General features: G+C 39.0%; 1 protein-coding gene across 1 annotated transcript in view; it reads right to left on the bottom strand.

Moving 5' to 3' along the window:
• LOC126473159 (phosphatidylinositol 4,5-bisphosphate 3-kinase catalytic subunit delta isoform) overlaps positions 1-9,206 on the bottom strand; it is a 165,476-nt gene extending 156,270 nt beyond the window's left edge. The window contains exons 1-2 of the mRNA XM_050100021.1: positions 9,100-9,206; positions 8,248-8,470 (exon numbers count right to left, since the gene is read on the bottom strand). Coding sequence (XP_049955978.1) covers positions 8,248-8,394 — 147 coding nt within the window. The 5' untranslated portion in view covers positions 8,395-8,470; positions 9,100-9,206. The remainder of the gene's footprint in view (positions 1-8,247; positions 8,471-9,099) is intronic.
• Between the last annotated feature and the right edge of the window lie 2,353 nt (positions 9,207-11,559).

Consider the following 11,559-nt stretch of genomic DNA (forward strand, 5'->3'; position numbering starts at 1 on the left):
GATAAAAAGCGTTTCGAGGCCCAATACAGGAAGGAAGAATAAACAAATCTAAAATGTCAAGACATTAAGGAAGAGTATCTAAAAGACGTCGACAAGACACCGCACTCACCAGGTAGAAATCAAATCTCTTTTGTCATATTACCACTTTTTAAAAAACTTAAAACACGAGCCACAGGTCGCACATCATCCGCTAAAATGCCGGCAAAGCGGGTAGCAGCCCGATCCTGAGACGTAAGTGGCTAAAATAGGGGCAGAGGATCAGGAAATGTCTCACTGTTAATGGCTGGCTATAGAAAGGACAACTAGGTGCAGGGTCACCACTTAACAAGTGGCGGTGACTAAAGCAGCAGTGCCCTATTCGCAACCGAGCTAACATTACTTCCTCACGGTGAGATGGTCAGGGGCAAGTGGACCAGGCTGTTGGGACAGGTTTGACTTCTCCAAGTTTGCTCCCATGAAGGGAGCACCAATGGTCATGCCAAAGTGACAGGATACGCCGATAGAGAAAAGTAAGAATATCTTGCGAAGGAACAGAGTAAGAGACGGGCCGACCGAGATGGACTGCAGCCTTGGCTGCAGCATCAGCAGTGTCATTCCCAGGCACACCAACATGGCCAGGAACCCATATGAACATCACTTGGGCTCTCCCATCCAGGAACAAATGGAGGCAGTCCTGGATCCGTCGAACAATGGGGTGGACTGGATCTGGATCATCCAGACTCTGAAGGGCACTGAGGGAGTCAGAGAAGACCACACAGCGAGTGAGCTGGTGCCTCCAGATGTAGTGAACAGCCTGATAGAGGGCAAAAAGTTCTGTGGTAAAAATTGTGCACTGGTCGAGAAGCCGGTATTGAAACTTATCATCCCTGATGACAAAAGCACAGCCAACACTGTGGGCAGACTTGAAACCATCAGTGTACAAAAATATGCTATCAGCAAGTTGTGAGCAAAGTTCGAGAAATTTGCAGCGATAGGTCAGCTCCGGAGTCGAATCCTTCGGGAATGAGCTGAAGTAAAAATGATCACAAACCTGTGTCTGAAGCCAAAGTGGTGAAGGGCTCTCACCTGTTCAGAAAGTAGCATGGAGTGTGAACAGCAGCCGCTAAAGCAGGTGACTAAAGCGGATGTCAGGAGGCCGCGGAGAAGAAACGTACATCTCGCACTGGCGGTCAAGAATGTCATAAAAAAAAAAAAAAAAAAAAAAAGGTCAAAGGTTGGGGGGCCTGGCACGGAAGAAAGCCAACACACATACCTACTAAGTAGGATGTCGTGCCGGTATGACAGTGGTAGTTCACCGGCTTATGCATAGAGACTCTCAACTGGGCTAGTACGGAAGGCACCAGTGGCGAGACGGATCCCCAAATGGTGTATTGCATTTAGACGGCGTAAGCTAGACGGCCATTCAGAGGAGTAGATAATGCACCCATAATCCAACTTGGAGCGGTCAAGAGATTGATATAGGCAGAGGAGGACAGTCCGGTCGGCTCCCCAAGAGGTGCCACTCAATACACAAAGGACAGTGAGGGACCGGGGACCGGGTGCAGCATGCAGACAGGTAGGACACGTGGGGAGACCAACTGAGGAGGAGGAGATTAGTGTTTAATGTCCCGTCGACAACGAGGTCATTAGAGACGGAGCAAAAGCACGGATTAGGGAAGGATGGGGAAGGAAATCGGCCATGCCCTTTCGAAGAAACCATCCCGGCATTTGCCTGAAGTGATCTAGGGAAATCACAGAAAACCTAAATCAGGATGGCCGGACGCGGGATTGAACCGTCTTCCTCCCGAATGCGAATCCAGTGTGCTAACCACTGCGCCACCTCGCTCGGTGGAGACCAACTGAGTTTCTTATCATACATAAGCCCTAAGAACTTCGTTGCATCCACGAACAGGAGAGCATTTTGGCCCGGTTGCAAGGACAGTGGAAGAAATGCCTTGGACCACCAAAAGTTGACACAAATGGATTTGTTAGTAGAAAAGCGGAAACCATTTGTGACAATCCACAAATAGAGACGGTCCAGAAAACGCTGAAGACAGCGTTGCAGGAGACACATCCGTTGGGAGCTGCAATAAATAGCAAAGTCGTCAACGAAAATAGAGCCAGAAATGCCAGCTGGAAGGCAGTCCATAATTGGGTTGACAGCTATAGCGAAGAGGGCAACACTCAGTACAGAGCCCTGAGGCACCCATTCTCCTGTGAAAAGGTTTGGGATACGGAGGCACCCACACGTACCCAGTAAACTTGGTCCGTTAAAAATTCCCGGATGAAAGTGGGAAGACGACCACGAAAGCCCCTGTGTGCACAGTAAACAGAATGCCTGTCTACCAACAGGTATCATAGACTTTCTCCACATCAAATAATATGGCCACTGTTTGTTGCTTCTGCAGAAAATTATTCATGATGAACGTCCACAGGGTGAAGAGATGATCTACCACTGAGCGGCACTTTCGGAACCCACACTGAGCATTAGTGAAAAGAAGGTGTGACAACTCCTGCCACCACACTAATTGACTATTAATCACGCATTCCATCACCTTACAAACGCTGCTGGTAAGGGAAATTGGATTACAGCTGGAAGGAAGAGATTCATCTTTACCAGGCTTAGGTAGGGGAACAATAATAGCTTCACACCAAAGCGTGGGAAATACAGTCAGTCCAAATACGGTTGTAGGTATTGAGGAGAATGAGTTTTCCTGCAGGAGGAAGATTCTGCAGCTTGAGGACGTGGATTGTATCGGGCCCAGGAGCAGAAGACCTGGATGAGGAGAAAGCACGCTCGAGCTCCCTCATAGTAAAAGGAGTATTGTAAGAGAGAAAAGAGAGTGCACGAGCCTCCTCCCCCTGTTTCCGAGGAAGGAAGGCCGGATGGCAATGGGTAGAGCTTGAAACCTCCGCAAAGTACCAGCCCAAAGTGTTGGAAACATTGACAGGGTCGACTATGACGTTTCCCACCACAGTCAGACCAGCTATTGGGGAGTGGGCGGTAGTCCTGGAAAGCCAGCGCAGGGCACCCCAAATGAGAGAGGATGGAGTAAAACTGGTGAAGGAAACCCACCATGCTTTCTAGCTTTCCTTAATAGTGCGACGGTACTGTGCACATAGTTGCTTGTGTAGCAGATGCAGTTTGTTAACGTAGGATGACGGTGAAAGACACAAAGCGCACATCGTCAAGCACGAATCGCATTACCACACTCCACCAAGGGACTGGGGCCGGACGGAGAGAAGTAGTAGTATGAGGGACAGAGGATTTGGCAGCCGAGAGAATAACATCCACGAGGTGCTCGACCTGATCATCGCAGCTGGGAAACGGCTGTTCGTCAAAGACTGCCAAGAAGGAATATAGCCTCCAGTCAGCAAGAGAGAATTTCCAATGAGCGGGCCGCTGTGGCGGGGTATGATTGTACGGGCGAGTCACACAAGGGAAGTGGTCACTCGAGTAAGTATTGGAAAGAGCACACCACTCGAGACGTCGAGCGAGTTGGGCAGAGCATATCGAGAGGTCTAAGTGGGAATAAGTGTGCGTGGAATCAGACAGGATGGGAGGAAAGGTACATTAATACATACAAAATGACGGAAACAATCAAAATAATACTGGTCAGCAAGCACATCACAAAATCTGAAAATAGGACAGGAAAACAATCATCCAATGTGTTTTAATTGGACAAAAAAGAATGTATTTTACCTTTTCTGTCACACAGAATGACAGGAGAAGAAAGAAACAGGAAAACAAGTCCCAAAAATTCACCTGACAGACCAGGTTTATTGGAAAAAAAAGTAAACCAATTGAAAGAAATACCAATACAATAATAGAAACATTTTTACTGGTAAAGCAAGTGAGTTCCTTTTTGTTTGAATTATTTTGAGGATAAATCTGACAGTGAACATCAACATATTTTCTGGAGGATAGACATAAAAATGTAGACAATACCATGACTTTATTCCACTCAACAGAAGTGATTCAGGCAAACTGTAAGATACATAATAATTAATAGAGTACACTTAGGCACATACATTTTCTCAGCATTCATACATGTCTACATTTGCAGTTGCCTGGTGTCTATTGTTTGTCATTGGGTAGTTCTATTATATGTGTTGCAGAAGTCTTCAAAAGCTTAGTTTGTTGACAGAAAGGAAATGGAGATTATCTGTTTACAGAACCACAGATGTTTCTTTATTATAACAGTCTTAAGTTAAATAGCAATTTTTTTTAATGAACTGTAGACACACAGTACCGTCAGATTTTTCACGCTGTTGATAATTATAAACTAAAGTTTAGCTTGAAAATCACAAAACGGTGCACAGTACTCTATGACAGCCCAAGACGCAGAGCTTTTCTGACATGTTGATGTGTTGGAAAGACGAAATACAAACCAGAATTTAGACTCTAAGTAACTACAATAAAATTAATTTATTCATTAGCAAATCCTGCTTTATATAAAATCCTCTTGCTCAGTAAAATTGGAGAAGCACATAAAAAAAAGATTACCTAAAATAATGCTGTAACTCCGCCATAGCCGGTCCCAAGTCCGGTTGAGAAAGGAGGAGGAGGAGGGGGAGGAGTAACACCTTGTTAAAAAACCTTGGTTCACCTGGCCCAGGTGATAGTACCTCGTGACGGCCCCTTGCCAGGGATATGGTGAAGACCTCAACGACAGAGAAGGCAGAGAAGATGGACTCAGTACGGCGGAGCTGGCAGAAGAGGCAGCCTCTTGTCCAAGGCCAAAATGGACCAAGGGCACAATGGTTCCACATGTTAGTGGTGGTACCCCGACAGTGTCTGTTCCACATGTTAGTGGCAGCTGAATAAGTAATATTCCAGGCTAACACCCTGGTCTCACTTTGGGAATTCAGGGATGACTATAGATTCCCTAATCTTTACAATTTACAGCTTCAAGTCGTAAAATGGAAAGTTCGCACAAATGATGCTCTACCCTAGGTGGTAACTCTGATGAGGAATTCACCATTACATCATGTAATGCAACGGGACCTATGATTCTGGAGAGTCCCAACATTTGCGTTGAAGAAGAGATGGAATATATTCAAAAGCCTCTCAAGTTTCAGTTCAAGAATAAGTACTACTTTGGAATATTAAATGTAAATTCTCTTCTGAAAATTGGGAAACACAAGGAATTAGAATTATTTCTGCAGAAGAATGATATACAAATTATAGCAGTCCAGGAAACACGATTCTTAGATGAGAATGTAGTAGATACACAACGTTATAGAATTTATAAAGGGAAACCAGCAGTGAGAATAATGGAAAACATGCCAATGTTTGGAACAGCATTTTATGTAAACAAAAATATTGTTGACAGTGTAACAGAATTTAGATCGAATTCAGAAAGAATATCCATGTTAAGAATAGTGCAAGAATAAAAGTTACACCCTCATAAACTGCCATGCACCTATAAATACTGACAACAGAAGAAATCTGGAGAAAGTAAATCATTTCTGGGATCTTTTAGAATATGAAATTTCTATCATACCTAAAAAGAATGTTAAAATACTACTCGGTGACTTCAATGCGCAGATTGTGAGGGAAAAGAAATTTCGGACTATTGTAGGTGAATATCCAGCACACACAAGAAATCAAAATGTGTAAAATGTTCCAGTTAAAACTCGTGTCCACACATTTCCGCAAACTACCAAGAAAGCCAAAACTTGGAGACATCCAAATCCAAACCTAAGAGAATTTCAACTGGATGTACTGAGCCACATCTAAAAGGTATATCCCTGAAACTATGAATGTTAAAATAGTCAGAAATGGGGAACTCGATACAGATCATTATCTCTCTGAGATTAAAATAAAATTTCTCCCATCTAAAACAAAAAAGGCACCCAAGAAAGTGATCAGATACAACACCACTACAGCTAATATTATAAAAGAAAACATGGAAAAATTTAGAGAAGAAATTGAGACAAGAAGGAAGGTGATTGGCATGAACTCCAGATGCAAATAACTCAAGCAGCAGAGAAAACTTTAGGCTTGGCCAAGCATAAAAAGAAGACATGGCGGAATGAGGAGTGTGAAAAAGCACCAAAACAGAGAGCTCAAAAATGGAGATGTTCAAAAACAGAGGAAGACCTTGAACAATTCAAACAACAAAGACGAGAAACATCAAAAATAATCCAGAAAATCAAAAGAAACTTTGAAAATTCTCAGGTTATTGAAATAGAAGAAAATTTCACAAAAAATAATACTAGAAATTTTTACCAAACTTTTAAACACATACTTAAAGGATATCAGGCACCAAGCATTTGTTTCAAAGATGAATATAGCAAAATGGGGTTAAATAACAAAGAAAATAGTGAAATTTTAGCAAAATTTTTTGAAAATCTGTTAAACTGTCCAGTTCCAACAGATATATTAGAATTTCCAGTGACACCTCACAGTCTAGAGGAAGATTTCCCACCAACAGAGTTAGAAATTCATGAAGGCATCAAAACACTCAAAAACAATAAAGCAAGTGGTGAAGACTCGATTACAGTAGAATTATTGAATTGTCAGAAACAAAAATCTTAAAGGATCTAGGCCTACAGCTGCTTTTTGAGAACATCTGGAAAACTGAAGAGATTCCAGTTGAATGGAAAATAGCATTAATCCACCTGCTACATAAAAAGAGAGACAAACAAAATGTCAATAATTACAGAGGAGTGTCACTTTTGCCAGTAGCATACAAAATATTATCAAAAATTCTCCTGAACATAATGGTAGACACATTAAACAAACAACTGGGAGACTATCAGGGTTGTTTTCAATAGGGAAGATCCTCTGCAGAACAAATCTAACTTAAAGTCAATAATTTGCCATACAATGTTAAAAAGCAAACCAATAATAGTGTCATTTATTGATTTCAAGAAAACATTTGATTGTATAGACAGAGAAACAATATATAAGGTCTTTAGAGAATTTGGTCTTAAATCAAAATTAGTAAATATAATTCGTGAAACATTAACAGGTACAATATCTAAAGTCAGATTTATGGGAGAAGTATCTCAGCCATTTGAAACAAAAACTGGAGTTAGACAAGGTGATGGTTTATCACCTTTACTGTTTAATTGTTTTCTAGAAACATTGTTAAGGATCTGGAAATCAGAGCTAAAAAAAATTAAAAAAATCACAAAATTGAACCAATAACTCAGGGATGGGAAACAAATGGAATTAAGGTAAACTGCTTGGCTTTTGTGGATGATTTTGCAATACTTCCAGAAAACCTGAGAGAAGCAGTTATTCAAATAGGCCTAAACCTTCTGGAAAAAAATAGCAAATAGAACTGGTCCCAAAATTTCACCTGAGAAAACAAAATTCATGACAAATATAAAAAAAAAATTCATTGAAACACGAATAGGTAACATAGATCAAGTAAATAAATTTATATATTTTGGAGAAACTATACAACAGAATGGACTACAAAAATCTGCAATAAATTAAGAATTAACAAAACAGAAAGAGCATATGGTTTGGCCAAAAATATTTACAACAAGAAATGTCTATCTAGAAAAATAAAACTAAAATACTATACCACAGTGGTAACCAAAATGTTTATATGGATCTGAATGCCTAATGATGAATTATAAGATGGGCAAACTAAAGGTACTGGAAAGAAGGATTATTAGAAAAATAATGGGTGCAATAAAAACTGCAGATAATTGGAAAATACAAAGTAATGATGAGATCTACGAAAATATCTGAAGTAATGGCCAAACGAAGACTAACCTTTTTCGGACACCTCTACCGAATGGATGGAAATAGATAAACAAAACAAATACTCCTGTATTTCTCGAAGAAGAAATCAACAATAGCACGGATTACAGAAGTAAGAAAAGATCTAGAGAGAAACAACATCAAAGAATCAGAAATAGCAGAAAGAAACAGTTTTAAAAATAAACTACTAAATTTTGAAGGCTTTCAAAGCAGAAGAAATACAAAATTGGGAACGACATGACAGAAGAAAGGAAGAGACTGGATGGGAAGAAAATGAGAGAATACTGGAAAAATAGGAAACAACAACATAGGAAGAGTAGGAACTGAAGTTGTTAACGTGATCCTTGTTGGCCAATATGATTGCTTTATCTCAAGAGTACACCAACACACTGCTCTATGAATGCAGTCTGGTGTACCATGTAGAACTAAAAATAAAATTTGATTCATGAGACAACACCACAGCTATTTTCACTAAACGTAACATACAACTAATTTTCTTTATCATAGGTATAACTATCACAGGAAAAGAAAAGATTACATACCTCCTTGATTTCATGTAGTGTTGCATTTCTGTTAACTTTCAGAGGAATGAATATGCTATTTGGCATAAGACAACTCAGCTCAACAACTGGATCGGGTGTGTTTTCAAGCCAAAAATCGTATGCATATGTGTTAGGAATATGGACCATCTCGATCAAATCAATTCATTCCCATATCAAGGGCGCTTTTGATGTGTTACCCTTATCATTGTCAATATTTCCATTACTGTAAAGTTAAAATTATTTTTTTTAATATTTCCAGATTCAACTGCACGAAAAAGTCAAATGATAAGAAGCAAATTTAACTCCTGAACGAAAACTACAAACCAAGGCTCTTGGTATTTGAAATCAAACGTGAAATTAATGACTTTGACATTTTCTTTAATTCTACAGTCTGAGTACTTGGATTTTACAAAAACAAAACAGCCAATCCCACATTGGTAAGTAAGCTGACTTCTTTCAGTTTACAATATTGCCAGTAACATCACACTATAAACTGAACCCACGTTCTTAAAGTCAGTGTAAGCACTGAAAAACATTACAAAAAATCTGAGTAGTCAAACCAGAGACGGTGTGGTTTGATTAATGAGATCAGATTATTCACACATCATTAATTAGAACAACACAATTAATTTATTTCGTAAGAGAACTCTTTCAATTTCTTCAATAGGTAACAATACGTGGACCTGAACACTTCAGCAAAACAACATTTTTCAAACTCCTGGCAGTTGAGTGAACGACTTGTCAAACTATTATTTTAAGGCAAAAAAGAAAGAAATAGAGGGAGCCTAAGTTCTTTACGTCACTTTAATAAGACTTCATGCACTTAAAGGAAATTTGTTTCACAATTATTACCGAATTAAGAGGTTAACTGAATTTTCTATGTAAACAAACCAAAACACATAACACACAGCTGATTCATACTGAGTTTACCAATTGAGTATCACTGAACTCGACTGTTAGTTATTCTTTTGTTTCGCAAGATGTCCAGCTTATATAATGTATTTAAGATTTTGTTATTAGAATATTTAATTACTTTGTTTTGTCGCATTTTGTATATCGCAAACAGAGGACAGCCATATCTTTTATTTGAAGAACAAAATGCTTAACTTAAAGATGCAGTTATCGTCCAAAAAGGACACATTAACGCAACTTCCACTTCGATTTGTTTCCATAGGCGACAATCAGGGTGTCGCATTTTGCTGAATGCAAACTATCTTCTTCCTATTATTCGGACATAATCCTCATTAGTTGATTGCTATAGGAAGATCCAACTGACAGCACAGTGTCTACGTCTACAATTGTCACACTTAAGGAAAACAGGCGATGAAGATTCGCCTGGGTCTTAGGCGGACTTTTGGGACAAAGCAAGTCATTGCGGACTAACAGATTAAATGCTGAAAAATTAGAGTCTGTCGAAGATTGCCCATCCACCAGGAAAAATGTTGAGAAAGGTGACCAAAAACGATCTCTCAACAAACTATGAAATCGCGCCCAACATGGCGTTTCTGACAAATTTATCACGACCATACTTCAACAATACAGCGTATTAATGATTAAGAGAAAATAAATATAGTCTGTCGGTGCACAAAACGATATACGTTCATTTTTTCAAACAATATGTGACATGTGAACAATTTGCCGTAATTCAGACTCGAAACAAATTCCAATCCAGTAGTTATTTTATTTATTTTCGATTTCTTTGGATCCTTCACGCGATTGTACCTATTGCTAGGATGTAGACCGTATCAGATTAAACTGTGATAATAACCATATGCAAATGGTCGTAAAGCTTCCAGTGTAAATCATATGTAAACAGATAAAACTACACAGAAAATGAGATACAAGTATTCGGCCAACTACCATGATAATTAATTTATTTATTCATTCATCCAAGAAAACTTGCCAACACACACACACATATAAAGTACAAAAATAGTAGTATATCAGAAAAAAATATGTTTTTGCTTTATCCATAATAGAGATGGTACTGTTTGCAGTAGCTGCTTTGCCTTGTTTCAGGTCTCTTGTATTTCACATGTTCAAAGAATTCTGTTACTATGCGGAAGAAATTATCTTATAAACATACCCTAATTTTGCAAAAAGTGAGAATGATAATTTCTACATTATATGGATGACGATCGTAAATTTATGTAGAACTATTTGTAGTGGAAGTTTTAAAGGCTGATGCCCATATTGACTGGACATGAAACTTTTTCTTTTGCCTTGTATCATACTCATGAATATTAAACATTTTGTAAGTATACGTCAAACCAAATGGTTTGATACATGCATAATTCTGTAACTACCGCTTTTTCAGCGTATTGCATCGAAACGGCAGCTCTAAAAACGTTTCTGCTGCCATATCAGATATAAATGTCGCCACTCGTTCAGTACCACTATTGGCATAAAATCTGGGTCCCAAACGAAATCTAAAGAAGTCACAGGATATGCTCGTATCACACTGAAAGGTTATCAGCAGACCTTTAACAAAAACAGTCCTCCAAGACCACTTAATGGTACCCAGTTACCCTATAAAAAAATTAAAGAACTTGGGTGAGTATCTAAATTGGTAGAATTAACTGTTGCAGAATGAAGGAAATGTCTCTCCTGCCTACCTGCATTCTTGTTTCCACCTCAAAATGAACAAAAATCAGTTGTCTTTGGTCCTGCCATATCTTCGCTACTGTGATGCAGTTCAAAATGGCTCAAGTAATGAAAATCTACAACTCAACAAAATTAAGAACGCTTGCTTTATATAATATGTATACAATATTCTTTTGTTTAATCAAGCACGTCCTTCCTTGTGCTGGAAACGACCAGAAAGTGTGAGTTTTACACATTGTCTTACTTCATCAATTTCTTAAGGGGGGTTTTGACAAGCACGAATTACTTACATGTGCTTCCCCCCCACCCCACTTTATCATCACTGCAATACATGTGTCGCATTCCGAATGGCACTATTTCTAAATTTTTATGTGAATTAGGCTTACTGGTTGGTATCTACAACAGACTGAAGACACATACGAAAGTAAGGTTTTTCTCGCAGTAGTTTTTCTTTGTTTTCATTTTAACGTTTAGTCAAGGTGCTGATACAGGTATTGTATGTCAAAGGTGTGTAAATGTAAAGTTTCCTTTACCTGTACAGTACTTTGGATCCGAACTTTGTGCTGCTGTGCAGAACAATCAGTAATCCATGACTTCACTAATACGAACAGTTTGTATTTACGCAGGATTTTAATTAAAGCCAAAAGCAGCCTGAAATCTCCAATTGCACAAATATTTTTTTTCATTTCCACTTCACTGTAATACATT

This window comes from Schistocerca serialis, chromosome 4, assembly GCF_023864345.2.
Source record: "Schistocerca serialis cubense isolate TAMUIC-IGC-003099 chromosome 4, iqSchSeri2.2, whole genome shotgun sequence".
Lineage (NCBI taxonomy): Eukaryota > Metazoa > Arthropoda > Insecta > Orthoptera > Acrididae > Schistocerca > Schistocerca serialis.